The sequence below is a fragment of the Chelonia mydas genome, chromosome 2 (assembly GCF_015237465.2).
Source record: "Chelonia mydas isolate rCheMyd1 chromosome 2, rCheMyd1.pri.v2, whole genome shotgun sequence".
Taxonomy (NCBI): domain Eukaryota; kingdom Metazoa; phylum Chordata; order Testudines; family Cheloniidae; genus Chelonia; species Chelonia mydas.
This window is the reverse complement of record NC_057850.1, coordinates 207,109,504-207,131,981: the sequence shown is the minus strand read 5'-3', so window position 1 is coordinate 207,131,981 and position 22,478 is coordinate 207,109,504. Positions and strand designations below refer to the sequence as shown.

The following is a 22,478-nucleotide window of genomic DNA, read 5'->3' as shown; positions in this document are numbered from 1 at the left end:
GAGTTTGATTAAGAACCAAGAATGAAAAAATAGCTCTTTTTTTGTCCAAGAAAATTTGGTCTTTGACCATTTTAAATAAGATGGAGTGCTATGTAGGGTGATGAGTATAATGAGTTTCCTTTTCCAAATATTTTGTCTTTATGGGAGACCCCAGCGTAGCTCTCAACAACAAGCTTCCTTGATGCTGCTAAGTTTCATATGACTAGCTTGGCAGGGCACACACTTAGGCAGAATTGTCCATGTCTGTTGAAGAGACTCAGGACTAAAATAGCAGGGATGGCAGAGGTCAGGATAGAGCTTCACTGACTGAATTGTGGATGGAATTTTGCAGAGTACTTGACCACAATATGTGCTGACTCTCTCACTTTCATGAGCACCACACGGTACACACAAATGCTGCAAAAACACTATTGTCTGTCTAGGATTTCAGATTTGAGGCATAACACTTGTGACACATCACAGTTTATAAGTACCTACATGGGGAACAAATATTTTGATAATGGGCTCTTCAATCTAGCAGTCTAAGGTATAACAAGATCCAATGGCTGGAAATTGAAGCAAGACAAATTCAGACTGGAAATAAGGCATACATTTTTAACAGTGAAGGTAGTTAACCCTTGGAACAACTTCTAAGGGTTGTGGTAGATTTGCCATTACTGACAATATTTAAATCAAAATTAGATGGTTTTTTTAAAAAATACTATGCTCTAGAAATTATTTTGGGGAAGTTCTATGACCTGTCTTATACAGGAGGACAGAGTAGGTGATGATGGTCCTTTCCGGCCCTGGAACCTATAATGGCATGAGAAATAAACCTTACATATGAGCATTTCACTTGAGAGTTAATTATGCCCGTCAGACTGAAAACTGCCTAAACTCTTAATTAAACAGTGCTACAGAGCATTTTTGCATTGTTTAATAGTTGCACCATGTTCAAGATACACACCAGTTTTCTAAAGTGCCTCTTTTAATACCCATCTTAGTTTCACAACCCATAAGACAGAAGTGTGAAAATCGTAGAGCAGATATTCCCATGCTAGCTATGGGTGGGATTGCAATTTATATTAAAATAATTAAAGAGAAACAATTACATATCTCATATGTATCTTTGAGGTACATACAGTTCACGATAGAACAAGTTTTTCAGTCCCAGTGCCAGAATAACCTAGCCAGTGGGGATAATTAATCGGTTTTATGCACTAACACACATTGTCTAACAGCACTCATAATCTATGGTTGATTGCACTCTGAGCATTGCAAAAATGCCAAACAATCTCCTTACTGTTGAACAAGTTCATAATATTTATATTGACAACTGAGTATTGAAGACAAAGTCCCATCAGTCATTCTCCAGAATTAATAATCTTTCAACGTCCAAAATCAACACAAGCCTGCACAATCCAGACATTCAGATTTTCATCACTTACTTCTTTAAAAATTCCCATTTTATATGTTGTGCCTCTTTCACCTAAATGTGAAAATATGTTCCTAAAATATAGCCTGGCTTCCAGTTTGTTTTCTGTTTTGTATATTACTTTACTACATACTTCTTCCATAACAAAACATTTGCTTTTTCAAAAATGAGATGCAAAGCAAATTGCCTTTTTTGCTTTTGAGGTGGAGAAAATATCACCATGTTCTATTATAAAATAACGTTCTTCACTTTATCTCCGAATTCAGGATTAGAAAATCATGGAAATGTTAGAATTAATGCTGAAATGGCATTTTCCTTCTACATACTGATTTTCAGTCACTGATAACGTTCTCAAAAAATTACTTTTAGGGCGCAAATTTCTTAGGATACATCACAACCTAAAAGGTTTTTTTTTTAAAAAAATCGCAGAAGGCAGTGTTGTTGGACTGGGAGTCAGGATACTTTAGGGTTGTTTTTTTTTCTTCTGGCTTTGCCATTGATCTACTGTGTGATCTTGGACAAATTACTTCAGCTTTCTGGGCTTTGATTTCTCCATCTATACAATGGGTATACCTTTTTCTGTAAAATACTTTGAGATCTGTTGATGAAACTCTGTCTATATAGTAAGAGCTAAGTAAAAGTCTTCTTTTGGGTCAGAAAAAAAATCCTCCTTTTTGAATTGATCCTATCCTAGTATCCTATCATTATGTTTGAGGCCCTCTCTATTAACAACCTTTTGTTTTAAAGGAGAGAGAAAGCATTAGTGGAACAGCAGGAAGAGCAGATGAGGAGACGGCAGAGCAGGGAAGGCATTAGCGAAAAACACAGTGTTGCTATAATAAAGGATTAAATCCTGAACCCGTTGAAGTCAATGGAAGTTTTTCCACTAACTTTATTAGGCTCAGGATTTCACCTAACCTCTTTTCCCCAGAGAACCACACTAAAGGGAAAGTACTCTTTATGGGGCAAAGAATGTCATTGAAGGAAGGTGCTGCTTTCTCTTCATTTACCTGCAGCTGAATTTTTGTGCTGGAGTTATAAAGCCAGAAGCACTATTTCCTCTTTTCAATTACTTTTTAAAACTTCCCTTATCCATGTTCTGTTCCTTTCTCTTTCTCCTAATACAAAATGGTATGGTCCCTAAAACTGATGATGTTTAAATGCAGCTACCCATTTGAGGTTCAAGGAGTTCATTCCGGGCCTACACAGTAAAGACCAACTGTTCAGCACAGAAGGCCATCAGAGCACTGAAAGTAGAATGGTCTAGTTGTGCTGTTGTCTGGAAGACAGGCTGCAGGCATATTTGTCTTCACCCACTGTTCCATGAGAACTATGAATTATGACTGCTTTGTTTGTATGGCTGAGCTGTTTTAAAGTGTTGCAAGGCCTTTTTTAAAATTTTAGTTGGCGCTACCTGAGACTGTGTGGAAGATGAATTGGCATTGGGGCAATTTCTGAAGCCATTTTGAAATTCAGTGAGAGCTGTCTTCTAGCTTTGTTGAAGCTGTTTTTAAAAGACTTATGGGGATTTATCTGAGCCTTGTGCACAGTATTGAAGAAGGTCAGTGAAAATTCTTGAATTTTTATGGGGCTATTCTATGCTGGAGTTGTTTTTGTCACTTGTCATTTAATAGAAGAAGCAAAGAAAAACAGTTCCAATAAAGATTAGGAGTCAGGTTTTGTGGAAGGAAAGATTGCTTGCTTCTTTTCCTTCATGGTGATTTTTGCTGGGAAAATCTGTTACCTCACTAGCATCACTTTAAATAAAATCTCCACTCTTGCTAATGCTGTCTCATGTCCACCAGTGGTAGCAATGACTTGCTGGCCGTTGCTGGTGTTTTTAACATTGTGCCCTTTAGACCTAATCAGAGAGAGTTTGGATGGCCTGGTGTTATATATTTGTAGATGCAAACAACCCATCTCCACTGAGATTCTCAGGACATTTCTACACTACAGACTTTGGTGGACACAAGTTATGCTGGTGTACAGTCACCAAAGTTAGTATGTTGCTTGTCCGCATGCATAATTAGCTGCTTGCATTGGTGCTGTGCACACTCAACAGGAGTGCTCGTGTTGATGTGAAGTGTGATGTATACCACTGTGCCCTGCACCACTGTCTGGCACAATGCCTCAGGAAATTTTCACAGTGTATTGTGGGGTAGAAATGTCTCATGGAGGAATCTCTGGCATCTAGAGTCAAGCTCCCAACATGAAACTTTCTCCATCCCATAATGCCACCCATATCCCATCATTTTCTTGCCTTTTTAAAAAATCCTCCAAAAAAATCCAACTATTTGCTGGCACCAACTGAGCTGAAATGATGTTAGCAAGAGTGGGAAATTTTTAGAAAACTGTTCCAGTGTAGTCTGAGCCCTAGTGGCTCAGCACAGTTGAGTTTCTGGGGATTTTGTAATTTTTTCTGGCATCTCTCAAGAGTAGTAGATAGGGTAGCTCTGACATGTCCAGCTACTGGAAGAACATTTGTCCAGTGAAGAGACCAAACAAGCAGGATCCTGCAATAATGCCTATACTACAAACTGTCATCAGTATACTGTATATACTCCACCCTATGTTCAGTAATGGTCTGATCAAGAGGCTTCAGTGTTTACTAATAAGAAGCTAGTATCTGCCAACAGTTACCTCACAACAGTATTTGAGATTACCAGATTTTTTTTCTTACATTCAAAACAGGAGATAGCTGTGTAATGGATGAGACAACAAAAAAAACGTTAATGGTGTTTACTGTGTATTCACTGAACGTTGGAGGTAGAATAAGTCTGAGACAACACTACTCCCTTTATAAATTGGCTTGTACATTTTATGGAACACTTTCTCTAGTTCTTTTTTAACAAATACCTGTACAAATGACCAAATTAGGCTTTTGTTAATTTTAATACTGAAGAAAAAAAGATATAGGGCCGGATTTTCAAAGGAATTTAGGAGCCAAATGATGCAGATAGGTGCCTAGTGGAGCATCACAGTTCCCAATATATCTTCTGAACACTACTATATGTTCTTCTGTTCTAAATTATTCAACCTATTTCAAAAAAATACAATTGCATTGTGAAATAAGTAGGTGGTCTTGATATAACTTTTTAAATATAAATATGCAGGTAGATCAGGGAGCGTATCAACAACAATGTAAGTATAAAAAACATTTATAGGAGAAAAAAGTACCTAATGAAAAGCCTTTCTCGTGTAGATTTCTTTTCCTTATTTATTAATTACATGAGAACTTCTGTTATTACTACTATTAATTATTTGTATTACAATAGGGTCTAGCTGTAGAGGCCCTAAATGAGATCAGACATTTTGCTAGGTACTGTACAAATACAACATAACAGATAGCTCTTCAGGGCAGAGATTTACAGTTTAACTAGACAAGACAGACAAATGATGGGTGGAGAAACAGAGAGATGGAAATGAAATGACATGCTTAAGGTCACACGGCAAATCAGTTGCAGAGTTGGAAATAGAATCCAGGTCTCCTGACTCCCAGTCCAGTGCTCTGCCCACTCAAATTAATACCAACTTAAAAAAATCAGGACTGTCCAAATAAGGGGTAGTTTTATTTTTTATAGTACAAACAATCTGGTTACTGAAAGTCTGATCCTTCACTTACTGAAGTCAATGGGAGTTTGGCCACTGACTTCAGTGAGAGCACTATGAGGCATTAGGTTTCATTCACAGTAAACAGAGGTTCAAGTTTAAGGAATGACTCAATTTAGCAGAAGACAGTGTTTCAATGATTAAAAATATCAATCACTAAACATCATGTTTTAAACGTCCTTCATAGCTATTGAGCTATGAGCTATGAGCTATGAGCTTCAGACAGATTTTCATTGCAGCTAGGTCAAACATTTTCCATTGTCCCACGTATATATATTTGGTCTCTGGAAATGGCCTTATGCTATTTTCCATTTAATCTATGTAGCATAAATGGTAGTATACATAACACGGCAACATCTGCTCGCATATGTGGAAGTCATAAATATTTTGAGTTGGTTTAAAACCTATGTTAAATTGAACACATTTTATTTCACAGCAAAGTATGTGTTGAAGGAACTGGACACAGAATACATGTATTAAGGTGTGAATGTGATTTGTAAGTTGCAAATCAGTAGTGTAAGTGGTATAAATTTGTTGTACATTAAAGCTCACAGATATTTGCTCAACTGCCAAGAACACCTGTGGCTGCTACTCAAATAATGACAGAAATACAGGGCTGTCAAAAATATCCTGTCTTTCAAGATCATAAACCAGTAAGACCCAGTAAAGCCAAAGATGACATCAAGCTTTTTCTGTTGCTCTCAGGTTTTCTCTTCCCTGAGGTCTCATACCAGGGCACGCTGACTTTAATACCACCCTTCTTTCTTTCTCCCCAACGCTCAAACAATGAACTCAGAGGAGAGTTCAGATGTTAGGGGCACAGGCTCCATCCGGGAACATAACTCTAACTGCAGGCTTGTCTACGCTGGCATGGCTCCCAGAGCTGGTGCACTGTCTACACTGGCACGTTATAGCGTTGAAACTTGCAGCGCTCGGGGATGTGTGTTTTTTCACACCCCTGAGTGAGAAAGTTGCAGCGCTGAAAAGTGCCAGTGTAGACAAGCTACCTAAAAGTAGCTATTTCAGGTGCTCCCCCTTCCTCCCACATAAACCCGTCTAGATCTGCCTTCAATTCATGGTCCCCTGTGGAGGCTCAGGATGCCACTCTATTGTTAGACCTTTGCTATTTCTTCAAGGGTACTGGAAACATTTTTATACTGGTAGGTTTCAGAGTAGCAGCCATGTTAGTCTGTATCCGCAAAAAGAAGAGGAGTACTTGTGGCACCTTCGAGACTAACAAATTGATTAGAGCATAAGCTTTCGTGGGCTACAGCCCACTTCATTGGATGCATAGAAAGGAACTTCTCTGTGTGTGTGTGTATATATATATATATTCTTACTATATGTTCCATTATACGCATCTGATGAAGTGGACTGTAGCCCACGAAAGCTTATGCTCTAATCAATTTGTTAGTCTTGAAGGTGCCACAAGTACTCCTCTTTTTTTTATAGTGGGGATGCTGAGAGCCACTGAAGGAAACAGTAAACCCTGTATACAATAGAAACCACTTCAAGCCAGGGGGTGCGGCTCACCCCTAGTTCCAGCACCAATCTTTCAACTCAGCACCCAGTCAGTTTTATCACATTATTCAGTCCCAGCGCTGTCACAAACCCCCATCATGTCCCCACACATCCTCCCACTACTGTCACCGTGCCCAAACCTACACTGTCCCTTTCGCTGTCAATCCCACACCATCCCCTCGCAGCCCCCTCGCGCGCGTGTTCCCAGCGAGTGAGATTCTTAACTGCGCGCGCCCCCGCCGCCCCGCCCCAGTCCGCTCCCGGCCCCCAGCAGCCCGTCCCCCTCCCCTCCCAATTCCCGGCTCCCCGACCCCCCTCCCCCGCGTCCTCCTCGGCTTTGATGCCTCTTTGCTCTTTCCCCGCCCCCAGGAGCCCTGGTCGCTTAGGAACAGGAAGCTAAAATGGCGGCTACTCGCAGCAGCACCAGCTGCCAGGTGAGCCCCTCCCGCCTCCCCTCCGGGGGCGGCCGCGCCCCGCTCTTGAGCCCAGCCGCCAGCCTCCCCACCGTTAGTGGGGAGCAGGCACCGAGCCGTTAACTGCCCCGCCCCCAGCTCTGCATAACCCCGTTCGGTATATCCCCGCCCCCGTATAACCCCCCGCAACTCCCCCCTCCCTCCCTCCACGGTCGCTGTGCGGGGAGCGGCTGACACAACCACTCCCTCTGCCCTTTGGGGTGAGACACTGACCCTTCATCATCTCCCCGAAGGAGAGAGGCAGTGACCCCGACAGGAATCCCTCACACCCTCCCCAGGGGGGTGAGACAGGGATCCCCCCTCAGGAATCCCCCGCACCCTCCCCTTGGGAGTGAGACAGGGACCCCCCTCAGGAACCTCCACACCCTTCCCATGGGAGTGAGACAGGGACCCCCCTCAGGAATCCCCCACACCCTCCCCATGGCAGTGAGACAGGGACCCCCCTCAGGAATCCCCCACACCCTTCCCATGGGAGTGAGACAGTGACCCTCACAGCAACCCCCCAGGGGGGTGAGACCATGACCCCCCACAGCAATCCCTGCGTCCCATGCCCGTGGGGGGTGAAACTGACCCCACAGTAACACCCATGCCCCCTCTATTGGGGTGAGACAGTGACCCCCAGCACCCTCCCCAGGGAGTGAGGTAGTGACCCCCACACAGCAACCTCCCCTTCCAACTTCTCCCCACTGGGGTGAGAGGCAGTGACCCACACAGCAAAATCACCTTCCATCCCATCCCTTTTGCAGTGAGAGAAGCATGTACAGAAAATCTCCAAACCCTGCCATCCCAGCTGAATAAGACTGCCTACTCTTCCCTTATGCCATTTTATCTCTAAAGGGAAAGAGGCTTTGATACCTGCAGCAACTTCCCCTCCATCCCATCCTTACAAGAAAAACCTGTAAAATAAACAGCAACATGTCACCTCTCCATTTCATCCTCAAGGGGTTAGGAAGAAACTGACACACAACTAGTGTAATGAGATGTCACGAAATATCAGGATTGTCCAGATTTTACAGTCCCAGATTCAATCCCAGTAGTATTATCCAGGCAGCTAGATGATCAGATAATGTGCTGGATGATCAGCTGTCTGCTCTATTTCCCATGTTTGCCTCTTCCTTGTAAAATTGTGCTAGATATGGATGTTGGATTATGGTGCTTAGTATGAGTTATCCTATAAACTACTTTTTGGTAGTGAGGGAGATTCAGTGAGGAAATATCTGGTATGGAGAAGCTGCAAATCTGGGCCCTGTGCAAGCACAGCTAGAACCCTCCTCAGCAGAATGGGCAGAAAGTTGTTGCAGCACTCGGACCAGGATCTACATTCATCAGGTTCTTGTGGAACACAGGGAGGGCTGGCTGGGAAAGGGTAGGCAGGGAGAACTACACGCCTGAAGGATAAGGAGGGAATGAGGAAGGAGGCTGAAATACTGGGATTTAAGGAAAAGAAATAACTTTCCCTAACCTTCTCTCAGATGTCAAAACTGTGCTGTGTATATTTCACTTACAAACAGTTGTGCTCCGCAGTTGTACTGATATGCATTTTTAAACCATCTGATCATTATTACCACTGGTCAGAAAACATTTTTTGTGCAATACATTTTCCATTTTTCATTAAAATTTGTAGCTAGCTCTAATTACTCTACAAACTGCAAAATCCTTCATCCCCAGAGAAGCAAGGTTGTAACATACTCATATTGCCATATGTCAATGTTCCCAAGCAATTTTGTATTTCTAAAGTAAAGTCAACATCTATGTTTACTATATACTATAGATAGATTTTAACTTTTCAGATGTTTTGGACCACACTAATCTCAGATATAATTTACTATATACTATAAATAGATTTTTTAGAAGTTTTGCACCAAACTAGTCTCAGGGTATGTTTACACTACGAAATTAGGTTGAATTTATAGAAGTCAGTTTTGTAGAAAGCGTTTTTATACAGTTGATTGTGTGTGTCCTCACACAAATGGTCTAAGTGCATGTAGTCGGTGGAGTGTGGCCACAGTACCAAGGCAACCGTTGACTTCCGGAGCATTGCACTGTGGGTGGCTGTCCCACAGTTCCCACAGTCTCCGCCGCCCATTGGAATTCTGGGTAGAAATCCCAGTGCCTGAGGGGGCTAAAACATTGTCGCGGGTGGTTCTGGGTACATATCGTCAGGCCCCCGTTCCCTCCCTCCCTCCGTGAAAGCAAGGGCAGACAATCGTTTTGCGCCTTTTTTCTTGAGTTACTTGTGCAGACGCCATACCACGGCAAGCGTGGAGCCCGCTCAGCTAACCGTCACTGTATGTCTCCTGGGTGCTGGCAGACGTGGTACTGCATTGCTACACAGCAGCAGTTTATTGCCTTTTGGCAGCAGACAGTGCAGTATGACTGGTAGCCATCATCGACGTAATCCTTGGTCCTCTTTTAACCGGGTGCCTGGGCAAAATGGGAGTGACTCAGCCAGATCATTTTCCTTGTTTCGTCTCATGGCGATTCAGTCCTACCGGCAGTGCACTGTCTTTTAATCTGCAGATAGCAGAAGATGATGGCCAGTAGTCATAGTGCACCGTCTTCTGCCGAGCACCCAGGTGTTGACGATGGCTAGCAGTCGTACTGCACAGTCTGCTGCCGGCAAGATGTATAAAGATAGGTGAAGTGGCTCAAAACAAGAAATAGACCAGATTTGTTTTGTATTAATTTTCTCCTCCCTCCCTCCTTCCCTCTGAAATCGACGGCCTGCTAAACCCAGTTTTGAGTTCTGTCTTTGAGGTTTTGAGTTCTATCCTTGAGGGGGCCATTCACTTTCTCGCAAAGCCACCCCCTTTGTTGATTTTAGTTTCCTGTAAGCCAACTCTGTAAGCCATGTTGTCAGTCGCCCCTCCCTCCGTCAGGGCAATGGCAGACAATTGTTCCGCGCCTTTTTTCTGTGCAGACGCCATACCACAGCAAGCATGGAGCCCTTTGGCAATTAGGAGCACATTAAACACCACACGCATTATCCAGCAGTATATGCAGCACCAGAACCCAGCAAAGCGATACCGGGCGAGTAGGCGACGTCAGCGCGGTGACGTGAGTGATAAGGACATGGACACAGACTTCTCTCAAAGCATGGGCCCTGGCAATGTGGGCATCATGGTGCTAATGGGGCAGGTTCATGCCGTGGAATGCCAATTCTGGGCTCGGGAAACAAGCACAGACTGGTGGGACCGCATAGTGTTGCAGGTCTGGGACGATTCCCAGTGGCTGCGAAACTTTCGCATGCGTAAGGGCACTTTCATGGAACTTTGTGACTTGCTTTCCCCTGCCCTGAGGTGCAAGAATACCAAGATGAGAGCAGCCCTCACAGTTGAGAAGCGAGTGCCAATAGCGCTGTGGAAGCTTGCAATGCCAGACAGCTACCGGTCAGTCGGGAATCAATTTGGAGTGGGCAAATCTATAGTGGGGGCTGCTGTGATGCAAGTAGCCAACGAAATCATTGACCGGCTGCTATCAAGGGTAGTGACCCTGGGAAATGTGCAGGTCATAGTGGATGGCTTTGCTGCAATGGGATTCCCTAACTGTGGTGGGGCGATAGATGGAACCCATACCCCTATCTTGGCACCGGAGCACCAAGCCGGCGAGTACATAAATAGTACTTTTCAATAGTGCTGCAAGCACTGATGGATCACAAGGGACGTTTCACCAACATAAACGTGGGATGGCCGGGAAAGGTACATGACGCTCGCGTCTTCAGGAACTCTGGTCTGTTTCAATAGCTGCAGGAAGGGACTTTATTCCCAGACCAGAAAATAACCGTTGGGGACGTTGAAATGCCTATAGTTATCCTTGGGGACCTAGCCTACCCCTTAATGCCATGGCTCATGAGGCCATACACAGGCAGCCTGGACAGTAGTCAGGAGCTGTTCAACTACAGGCTGAGCAAGTGCAGTATGGTGGTAGAATGTGCATTTGGACGTTTAAGAGCGTGCTGGCGCAGTTTACTGACTCGGTTAGACCTCAGCGAAACCAATATTCCCACTGTTATTACTGCTTGCTGTGCGCTCCACAATATCTGTGAGAACAAGGGGGAGACGTTTATGGCGGGGTGGGAGGTTGAGGCAAATCGCCTGGCTGCTGGTTACTCGCAGCCAGACATCAGGGCGGTTAGAAGAGCACAGGAGGGTGCTGTGCGCATCAGAGAAGCTTTGAAAACCAGTTTCATGACTGGCCAGGCTACGGTGTGAAAGTTCTGTTTGTTTCTCCTTGTTGAAACCCCCCGCCCCTTGGTTCACTCTACTTTCCTGTAAGCTAACCACCCTCCCCACCTCCCTTTGATCACCACTTGCAGAGGCAATAAAGTCATTGTTGCTTCACATTCATGCATTCTTTATTCATTCATCACACAAATAGGGGGATAACTACCAAGGTAGCCCAGGAAGGGTGGTGGAGGAGAGAAGTACTAAGAGGGGTGGTGGAGGAGGGAAGGACAAGGCCACACACCACTTTAAAAGTTTAAAACTTTAACACTTATTGAATGCTAGCCTTCTGTTGCTTGGGCAATCCTCTGGGGTGGAGTGGCTGGGTGGCCGGAGGCCCCCTCACTGCGTTCTTGGGCATCTGGGTGAGGAGGCTATAGAACTTGGGGAGGAGTGTGGTTGGTTACATAGGGGCTGTAGCGGTGGTCTGTGCTCCTGCTGCCTTTCCTGCAGCTCAGCCATATGCTGGAGCATATTGGTTTGATCCTCCAGCAGCCTCAGCATTGAATCCCACTTCCTCTCATCATGCTGCCGCCACCTTTCAGCTTCAGCCCTCTCTTCAGCCCGCCACTTACTCTCCTCAGCCTGCCACCTCTCCTCCCGGTCATTTTGTGCTTTCCTGCACTCTGACATTGTCTGCCTCCACGCATTCGTCTGTGCTCTGTCACTGTGGGAGGACAGCATGAGCTCAGAGAACATTTCATCACGAGTGCGTTTTTTTCGCCTTCTAATCTTCACTAGCCTCTGGGAAGGAGAAGATCCTGTGATCCTTGAAACACATGCAGCTGGTGGAGGAAAAAAAAAAGGGACAGTGGTATTTAAAAAGACACATTTTATAGAACAATGGGTACACTCTTTCACGGTAAACCTTGCTGTTAACATTACATACATAGTACATGTGCTTTCGTTCCAAGGTCGCATTTTGCCTTCCCCCAGCACATGGCTAGCCCCTCCCCCCTTCCCCTTCCCCATGGCTAACAGCGAGGAACATTTCTGTTCAGACACAGGCAAACAGTCCAGCAGGAACGGGCACCTCTGAATGTCCCCTTAAGAAAAGCACCCTATTTCAACCAGGTGACCATGAATGATATCACTCTCCCGAGGATAACACAGAGAGATAAAGAACGGATGTTGTTTGAACGCCAGCAAACATACACTGCAATGCTTTGTTCTACAATGATTCCTGAGTACATGCTACTGGCCTGGAGTGGTAAAGTCTCCTACCATGGTGGATGGAATAAGGCTGCCCTCCCCAGAAACCTTTTGCAAAGGCTTTGGGAGTATATCCAGGAGAGCCATGAATGCCAGGGCAAATTAATCATTAAACATGCTTGCTTTTAAACCATGTATGGTATTTTAAAAGGTACACTCACCAGAGGTCCCTTCTGCGCCTGGCGGGTCCAGGAGACAGCCTTGGGTGGGTTCGGGGGGTACTGGCTCCAGGTCCAGGGTGAGAAACAGTTCCTGGCTGTCAGGAAAACTGGTTTCTCCACTTGTTTGCTGTGAGCTATCTACAACCTCCTCCTCATCATCTTCCTCGTCCCCAAAACCTGCTTCTGTGTTGCCTCCATCTCCATTGAAGGAGTCAAACAAAATGGCTGGGGTAGTGGTGGCTGAATCCCCTAAAATGGCATGTAGCTCATCATAGAAGCGGCATGTGTGGGGCTCAGACCCGGAACGGCCGTTTGCCCCTCTGGTTTTCTGGTAGGCTTGCCTCAGCTCCTTAAGTTTCACGCGGCACTGCTTCGGGTCCCTGTTATGGCCTCTGTCCTTCATGCCCTGGGAGATTTTGACAAATGTTTTGGCATTTCGAAAACTGGAACGTAGTTCTGATAGCACAGATTCCTCTCCCCATACAGCGATGAGATCCCGTACCTCCCGTTTGGTCCATGCTGGAGCTCTTTTGCGATTCTGGGACTCCATCAAGGTCACCTCTGCTGATGAGCTCTGCATGGTCACCTTTGCTGATGAGCTCTGCATGGTCACCTGCAGCTTGCCACGCTGGCCAAACAGGAAATTGAAATTCAAACGTTCGCGGGCCTTTTCCTGTCTACCTGGCCAGTGCATCTGAGTTGAGAGTGCTGTCCAGAGCGGTCACAATGGAGCACTCTGGGATAGCTCCCAGAGGCCAATACCGTCTAATTGCGTCCACAGTACCCCAAATTCGACCCAGCAAGGCCGATTTCAGCGCTAATCCCCTTGTTGGGGGTGGAGTAAGGAAACCGATTTTAAGAGCCCTTTAAGTAGAAAAAAAGGGCTTCGTCGTGTGGATGGGTGCAGGGTTAAATCAATTTAACGCTGCTAAATTCGACCTCAACTCCTCTTGTAGACCAGGGCTCAGACACATTGCATACATTGCGGTATATAGTAAAAACCTTGCTAATTCTCCCATAGTAAACCTATTAATTCTGGTAGAAAATCTCATGTTCTCTCCTATGTTTCAGCAAAGTCTTAAAAGCCGAGAGCCATAATGATGCTTCATGTTGCTAAGACTTAATTGCTTTTATAAAATATAACATGGTAATTTACTGGTATGGTATACCATGAAAAATCACAATTAAAACTACGTTTTTCAAAATAAATGGACAAGTTACATTTTGTGATTGAGTAGTTGTGTTTTTTTAAATCATGTTTAATTACTTAGCGTCCAATCCTGCACAATTTATCTGTGTACATTAATATTCATTGTGTATAGTTAAGCTGTATATGTGTTTGCAGGATCTGCACTTTATTAATCTTCAAGATTTGATCATCTACAAGGGTCTGCTGGTCATTAGCAAGAATTAATGTGGTGGTTTTATTCTGTCCCAATCCTGCCCTTGAGAATGCACTACTTGTGCAGTGGTGTTTTCCCCCAGATATGTAGCAATGTATCTATTTAAAGAACCAAATATGACAAGGATAAGAAAAACTGGATTAAGAGTATATACCATAATTGTAGTTGTCGTCTTTTTATCAATTTAAAACAGAAGCTTCCAGTTTCACCTCTCTACTTTAGACCAGGGATCTCAAAAGTCCTGGCCCGCGGGCCATCTGTGGCCTGAGAACCTCCCCACTGCGGCCCGCGTAAACTTTTAAAAAAGTGTTGGGTGGAGGAGGGGGGCAGGAGAGATTCACATGCCTCTCCCACCCAGAAGACAGGGGGGAAGTGTTGGGTGGAGGAGGCGGGCAGGAGAGATTCACATGCCCCTCCCCCCCGGAATAGAAACCCATGCAGCCTCGCTGCTGGCTCTGTCTGCTTCAGGTGCCGCGCCCCCCCCCCCCCCCACAGCTCCCATTGGCTGGGGGAGAAGGACAGAGATACCATCACTAGTTGCTGGGCAGAGTCAGCCATGGAGGCAGTGTCACTAGTCGCTGGGCAGAGTCAGCCGGGGCGGCATGCGGCCAAAGGAGCGAGGTGACATTGTTGGCCTGCTGGGAGATTTGAGGACTGGCACTGGCCCTAAGGTAAATTGAGTTTGAGACCCCTGCTTTAGACCATATTGTTATTGCTTGCAAGATCTTTACCCACAGGGATGAAGTCTGATAAATTAATTTTGTTATCAGGCAATAGAAAATCAGCTAAAGATATGTGGCTTTAAGAGGGATATGGATGTCTCAGTGTTGTACCTTGCTGGACAGTAAGTACAATTTATATTACTAATACAGAGGGGTTTTGTATTTAATAGATCCAGATGACACTGTGTATGTTAGTTTTTTGTAGTGTTGTGTGTGTCAGATATTTTGTGAAAGTTATTTATATTTGAAGCACACAGTAAATCATACTTACACAACAGATGGTGGACCAGGTATAAAAATAGAGAGAAATAGTGAAATTTTGCTGACATATATAGGCCAACTAATTTCACAGTTAAGTAGTTAACTGCCTCAGTCATCGATGTAGATCCAGCTCCAGCAGTGCTTGAAAGTACATGAGTTCATAGAGCGCTCTGCAGGACCTTCCAGTACAAGGAGAGAAATCAGGTTCCATAGGCTGCTCTTTGCCTGTCTGACTAGCTTGTAAAGTTGGGTGGGAGAAGCAGAAAGAGGGCAAGCACAAGTTGAGAGTACAGGAGCATTGTTGGCTAAGAACCTGCATATCTGTATGTTGTCCATCCTTCACTTCCTGAAATGGCCCTGGATTCCCAGGCATGAGAGCAATTCTCTGCTATCTAGAAAAATAGTAGGATAGCTATAGTGGCTTCTTTTACTACCTAGTGTCAATTGTAGAATCATAGAATCATAGAATATCAGGGTAGGAAGGGACCTCAGGAGGTCATCTAGTCCAACCCCCTGCTCAAAGCAGGACCAATCCCCAACTAAATCATCCCAGCCAGAGCTTTGTCAAGCCTGACCTTAAAAACTTCTAAGGAAGAAGATTCCACCACCTCCCTAGGTAACGCATTCCAGTGTTTCACCACCCTCCTAGTGAAAAAGTTTTTCCTAATATCCAACCTAAACCTCCCCCACTGCAACTTGAGACCATTACTCCTTGTCCTGTCCTCTTCTACCACTGACAATAGTCTAGAACCATCCTCTCTGGAACCACCTCTCAGGTAGTTGAAAGCATCTATCAAATCCCCCCTCATTCTTCTCTTCCGCAGACTAGACAATCCCAGTTCCCTCAGCCTCTCCTCATAAATCATGTGTTCCACTCTCCTAATCATTTTTGTTGCCCTCCGCTGGATGTTTTCCAATTTTTCCACATCCTTCTTGTAGTGTGGGGCCCAAAACGGGACACAGTACTCCAGATGAGGCCTCACCAAAGTCGAATAGAGGGGAACGATCACGTCCCTCGGTCTGTTGGCAATGCCCCTACTTATACATCCAAAATACCATTGGCCTTCTTGGCAACAAGGGCACACTGTTGACTCATATCCAGCTTCTCGTCCACTGTAACCCCTAGGAGCTTTTCTGCAGAACTGCTGCCTCGCCATTTGGTCCCTAGTTTGTAGCAGTGCATGGGATTCTTCCGTCTTAAGTGCAGGACTCTGCACTTGTCCTTGTTGAACCTCATCAGATTTCCTTTGGCCCAATACTCTAATTTGTCTAGGGCCCTCTGTATCCTATCCCTACCTAGTGTATCTACCTCTCCTCCCAGTTTAGTGTCATCTGCAAACTTGCTGCAGGTGCAATCCACACCATCCTCCAGATCATTAATGAAGATATTGAACAAAACCGACCCAAGGACCGACCCTTGGGGCACTCCACTTGATACCGGCTGCCAACTAGACATGGAGCCATTGATCACTACCCGTTGAGCCTGACAATCTAGCCAACTTTCTATCCACCTTATAGTCCATTCATCCAGCCCATACTTCTTTAACTTGCTGGCAAGAATACTGTGGGAGACCGTGGCAAAAGCTTTGCTAAAGTCAAGGAACAACACGTCCACTGCTTTCCCCTCATCCACAGAGCCAGTTTGACTTGACACAATGTTCTGCTGGCTAAACTAAGAAGATGAAAAATAAATTATTAAAATCTGTCAAGCTAGAGATGAAATTATATTTTAAAACCAGTGCTATTAAGGGGACATGAAAAAATGTACCTTTGAACACTGAAAGCTGGAAAGAAATGCTGGAGGCCAAAAAGGATGAGTTTGTAAAAGACATGCAAAGGCTGGAAGGCATATGTAAAGGGACAGGCTTTTTTAAAATGTGAAAGGAATTAATCTCTACTTGAGGCCATTTAAATGCCTTAGTACCAGAAAGAACAGAGCAAAAGTTGAGATAGTTAAAATGAGCATATTATTAGGGAGGGAAGAAAGTGAATTAAAATGTAGTTTATAAAATTAAGAGTAGTGCAGGAAGCGCAAAGACAGTTCCTCTGCTAAGAGACAGTAAAGAGAAACTTCAGCTTGATGGACTGTGAAATAATGCAGGATTTGATAAATAAAACTATATAAAAGAATCATACAATAGCCCTGTAAAAGAGTAGTGTAAATATGAAGATCCTGATCCAATAAACACTTACATGCTTTATTTCACTACTTTAAATAATCTATTTACTGATTATTCACAGTCGTAAAACATGTGAATAAGTGTTTGCAGGATCATGTCTATGGATTATTTTAAGGAAGGCTGATTTACCATATTAACAAAGGACTATCAGTCTGTATTGAACTATCTAGTCTTCAAAAAACGGAAGAGCATAAACCCAGATTAAAGGTATGGCTATGCTTTGAATGGGGGTGCAATTCCCAAATCAAGGAGACATACCTGCTAGTTCTGATTGAGCTAGCACACTAAAAAGTACATAGCATTGATGGTGTGAGCAGCTAGCTGCCCCAAGTACAGACTTATAGTCTCAGATGGATACATACTCAGAGCAACTAACCTCTTGCACCACGGTGGCTACACTTCTACTTTTAGTGCACTAGCTTGATTAGAGCTAGTGCAGGTATGTCTCCTTGAGCAGGGATTGAGCTGGGAATCACACCGGCTTGTAGTATAGATGTACCCTTGGCTGGGATGATTTAGATCAGTGGTTCCCAAACTAGGGGCCCCTGGCGTGCTGGGCCGGTTTGGTTACCTGCTGCATCCGCAGGTTTGGCCGATTGCAGCTCCCAGTGGCCGCGGTTTGCCGTTCTCAGCCAATGGGGGCTGCGGGAAGCGGCACGGGCCAAGGGATGTGCTGGCTGCCCTTCCCGCAGCCCTCATTGGCCTTGAACGGCAAACTGCAGCCCGTAGGAGCCGCAATCGGCTGAACCTGCAGACGCGGCAGGTAAACAAACTGGCCCGGCCTGCCAGGGGCTTTCCTTGAACAAATGGCACTCCTAGTTTGGGAACCACTGATTTAGATGGTGTTGGTCCTGCTTTGAGCAGAGGATTGGACTAGATGACCTCCTGAGGTCTCTTCCAATCCTAATATATGATTCTATGATCCTACCCTAAATTGGTGGGGTATGCTTCAAGCAGATTATTTTTAAAAGCAGGACTAAGCAGAGGTGCCTAGTTTTATCTTTCCTCTTTTCTTTTTCCTGGATAGGGAGCAGTTTGCATGAAAGATTGCAGAAAAATCAAATTCTAAGTTTTACAGTTTGTTCACAAACAAATCAATTGGCACTTTGGGCTGATGATGTGATGTTAATCGTTTCTGATCCTATTGCTTCCTTACCAAACACAAGTCTGATCCTGCAACTTGATCAAGTCTATTTACAAAATCTATTTTAAGATAAATGTCATAGAGGAAATAAAAATCCTTTATGGAAAGTGAAAGATGAGGGAGAAGCAAGTATTACAAGAATTATTGGGCAGCTCAACTTGGGTTTTCTGGTGAGGAAAGTTTATTGTGATTTATATTACCCTAGTGACCTAAGGCCCCATTGTGTTAGTTGCTGTATAAACACAAAAGAGACAGTGCCTGCCCCAAGAAGCTTACAGTCTAATTTATAACAAGACACACCAAGTGAGTGTAGTCAAAAAATAGGAGGGAATGCAGGAAGAGGAGGAGTGTAACAGTAATCATGGCTTCTTCTTTGAATGATGTCCTTGTGGGTGCTCTACTTGTAGGTGTGGCCGTGCTCTTGTGCCTGGGATCTGAGATCTTCATCAGCAGTGCCTGTTGGACTGCACATGTACCCCTCCCGCTTCTTGCGCTGTGAGCAGGATGCAGATATATCACTAATAGGTTTCAGAGTAGCAGCCGTGTTAGTCTGTATCTGCAAAAAGAAAAGGAAGACTTGTGGCACCTTAGAGACTAACAAATTTATCTGAGCATAAGCTTTCACGAGACACAGCTCACCTTATCGGATGCATCCAGTGGAAGTGTGTGTGGTGGCACCCATTGTTTCATGTGCTCTGTGTGTATAGATCTCCCCACGGTATTTTCCACTGGATGCATCCGATGAGGTGAGCTGTAGCTCGCGAAAGCTTATGTTCAGATAAATTTGTTAGTCTCTAAGGTGCCACAAGTCCTCCTTTTCTTCTTACTACACTAATAGGTAAGTCACTATCTAGGGAGATAATACGAGAAGCAGGGTCTGCAGTGGATTCCGTCCCAGAACAAAGGCGGTAGAGAAGGAACTGGGAGTGGTGCAAGAGAGAGGCCGTCAATGCCGATCCCATTCTAGCTATCCAGACAGAGGTGGAAACCCCTAGACTTATTTGGACACAAAGCGTATTCATCAGCCATGCTCCAATTTAGAATCTCAAACTACGAAGCTTTCATGACTAAGTATAATTACTTAAACTACTCCAAATTGGAGGAACTCTGCCATGACCTACTGGAGGCCAAGAAAGAGCAATTCCAGTCCCTAATATTGGAAGGACACTTCCTAGCCCGTACAACCCTATGAGCATTATTAGACTATGCAGACACCACTGCCTGATCCATCGTGACTGCATCATGGCTCCACCTCTCGGGTTTTCCTAAGAAGGTACAAACCACAGTAGAAGACTTACCTTTTGAGAGCCAGAAAATATTCTCAGAGTGCACAGATGATTCTCTGCACTCCCTTAAAGACTCCCAAGCCATACTCCGCTCTCTCAGAATTTACATGCCAGCACCAAAGAGACGGTCCCAACCACAGGAGTACATTCCTCAACAGCACTGTGACACCCAGCGCTGAAGACAAAGGCCTCCTACCAAATGTAGACAGCCCACTCCTCAAGGGGCTACCTCTCAGACACCCCCACTGAAGCAACAATTTTGAAGTGTGGAGGCCCCAAGAAGCCTCCCCCTCTTCCAGTCATTCCCACCATCTTCAACGTTCCACCAGTTTGGTGACTGACCAGCTCAATTTTTCCCATCTTGGAGACTCATCACTTTGGACAAGTAAGTTTTTAAGATTATTTAGGAAGGATACTTCATCCCCTTCCTAACTATCCTGCCCCACCACCCTCTCTCCCCATCCCTTTTCAGGGACTCCTGTCATGAGTCCATTCTATGGGGAGAAATAAATCATCTTATGGAATGGGGACCCATGGAACCAGTCCCTTACCAGCACATGGGGCAGGGTTTCTACTCCCACTATTTCCTGAGCTGGAAGAAATCTGGTGGCTGGCAACCCATCCTGGACCTCCGCAGTCTAAAACAAGTTAGTCAAACTGCATGCTTCAAGATGGTTACCCTCTCCACTACTATTGCAGTACTGGAACAGGCGGACTGTTTTTCAGCCCTCGACCTCCAAGACGCATACTTTCATATTACAATACATCCTGCCCAAGGGGATTTCTCTGATTTGTCATGGGTGATGACCACTACCAGTACAAGGTACTGCCTTTTGAGCTGTTCATGGACAGCACCTCGGTTGTTCGCCAAGATTCTTGCAGGAGTCACTGCCTACCTAAGGAAACAAGGAGTTGTGGGGTGAGAAAAACTGCTTAATCTAGATATTTCCCAGTCTAATAGGGTTGAGAGTTTAGACTGCATGCTTATATTTTCTTTTCTTTTGGTAACTACTCTGACTTTTTGCCTATCACTTAAAATCTATCTTTGTAGTTAATAAATTTGTTTGTTTATTCTACCTGAAGCAGTGCGTTTGGTTTGAAGTGTGTCAGAGACTCCCCTTGGGATAACAAGCCTGGTACATATCAATTTCTTTGTTAAATTGACGAACTCCTATAAGCTTGCAGCATCCAGTGGGCATAACTGGACACTGCAAGACGGAGGTTCTAGGGTTGTGCCTGGGACTGGAGATGTTGGCTAGTGTCACTTCGGTTGCACAATCCAAGGAGCAGCTTACATGCCAGAGGCTGTGCATGAACAGCTCAGGAGTGGGGGTTCTCACAGCAGAGCAGGGTAAGGCTGGCTCCCAGAGTCAAGGATTGGAGTGACCTAGCAGATCACCAGTCCAGATAACACCAGGGGAACGTCACAAATGCAATACAACAACTGGAATTAACTGGGACACAGTTGGATGCCATACAAGCCAGAGCCTTCCTACCATCTCACAGAGTCTCGTGTATGGTATCCAGTGCACAGATTTGCTCCCAGATCTCTGCCAGAACATGCCTCCAACTTCTAGGCCACATGGCAGGAGCCATTTCCGTGATCAGTCATGCAAGACTACATATTCGATGTCTTCAGGCATGCCTCTGTACAATATATCTCCCCCACAAATACAGCGTCCACAAACTTTTATCCATGCTGATGAGAGTCAAGGACTCACTACTTTGGTGAACACAGCCTAACAATGCCTTTGTTGGAGTTCCTTTCCTCCAACCACCACTGACCATGATCCTAACAACTGATGCCTCCCTAACCGGTTGAGGAGCGCATCTCCATGATCACACAGTGCAGGGCAGATGGTCGTTAACCCGAATCCACCCTACACATCAATCTCCTAGAACTACGAGTGGTCTGCAGTGCCTGCCGATGTTTCCTCCCTCCACTCATACCATCAGAGTCATGATGGACTATCTCGCCTGCATGTATTACATCAATAGGCAGGGTGGATTGAGGTTTCACTCTTTATGGTCAGAGGCACTCAAACTGTGGAACTCGTGTATCCAACACAACATCATCATTTTAGCAGCATACCTTTCGGGACACCAGAACACCACCATGAACATATTGAGCAGGAGGTTCTCCCACGCTCACGAGTGGGAACTGGATATGTGAGCACTTCAGCCCATCTTCAGCCGATGGGGATTCCCCACCATAGATCTTTTTGCCACATAGCACAACGCCGGCTGCCCTCAGTTCTGTTCCAGAGTGGGACTGGGACATGGATCTCTCGGAGATGCCTTTCTCAGAACATGAGATGCCTTTCTTTTATGCCTTCCCTCCATTGCCCCTCCTATTCCAAATACTTTGCAAGATACAGGAGGATCAAGCTCATGTCATACTAATAGCTCCAACATGGCCACAGCTTACCTACTCCACATGACGGTATGCCAAACAATCTCTCTCCATCTAACAACGTGGCTTCTTTTACAGGACATAGGATGCATTCTTCATCACAATCCACAGATGCTGCATCTCAAAGGCTGGCTCCTCCATGGTTCTGGGATTCAGAAATAACCTGTTCGGATGCAGTCAAACAGATACTTTTGAATAGCAGGTGTGACATATCTAGATGAACTTACGTTCACAAATGGACTAGATTTCAATGCTGGTGCTCCTTCCACCAAGGCGACGTAACATGCGCTCTGCTACCACTTATCCTGGACTACATGCTACACCTTAAAGAATCAGGATTATCCACCAGCTCCATTCAGGTACACTTGGCAGCAGTCACTACTTTATACTGTCCCATAGATGGTCATTCCGTTTTTACACGTCCACTTACGAAATGTTTTCTGAAGTGTCTGCACA

The 22,478-nt window shown here is 45.0% G+C and overlaps 1 protein-coding gene across 2 annotated transcripts in view; it reads left to right on the top strand.

The window, feature by feature from the left end:
• Window positions 1-6,918: 6,918 nt before the first annotated feature.
• The window catches only part of LRRC72 (leucine rich repeat containing 72), a 48,490-nt gene continuing 32,930 nt past the window's right edge, over window positions 6,919-22,478 (top strand). For both annotated transcript variants that reach the window (XM_043541119.1, XM_037891646.2), the window contains exons 1-2: window positions 6,919-6,978; window positions 14,787-14,860. In XM_043541119.1, coding sequence (XP_043397054.1) covers window positions 6,946-6,978; window positions 14,787-14,860 — 107 coding nt within the window. In that variant the 5' untranslated portion in view covers window positions 6,919-6,945. The remainder of the gene's footprint in view (window positions 6,979-14,786; window positions 14,861-22,478) is intronic.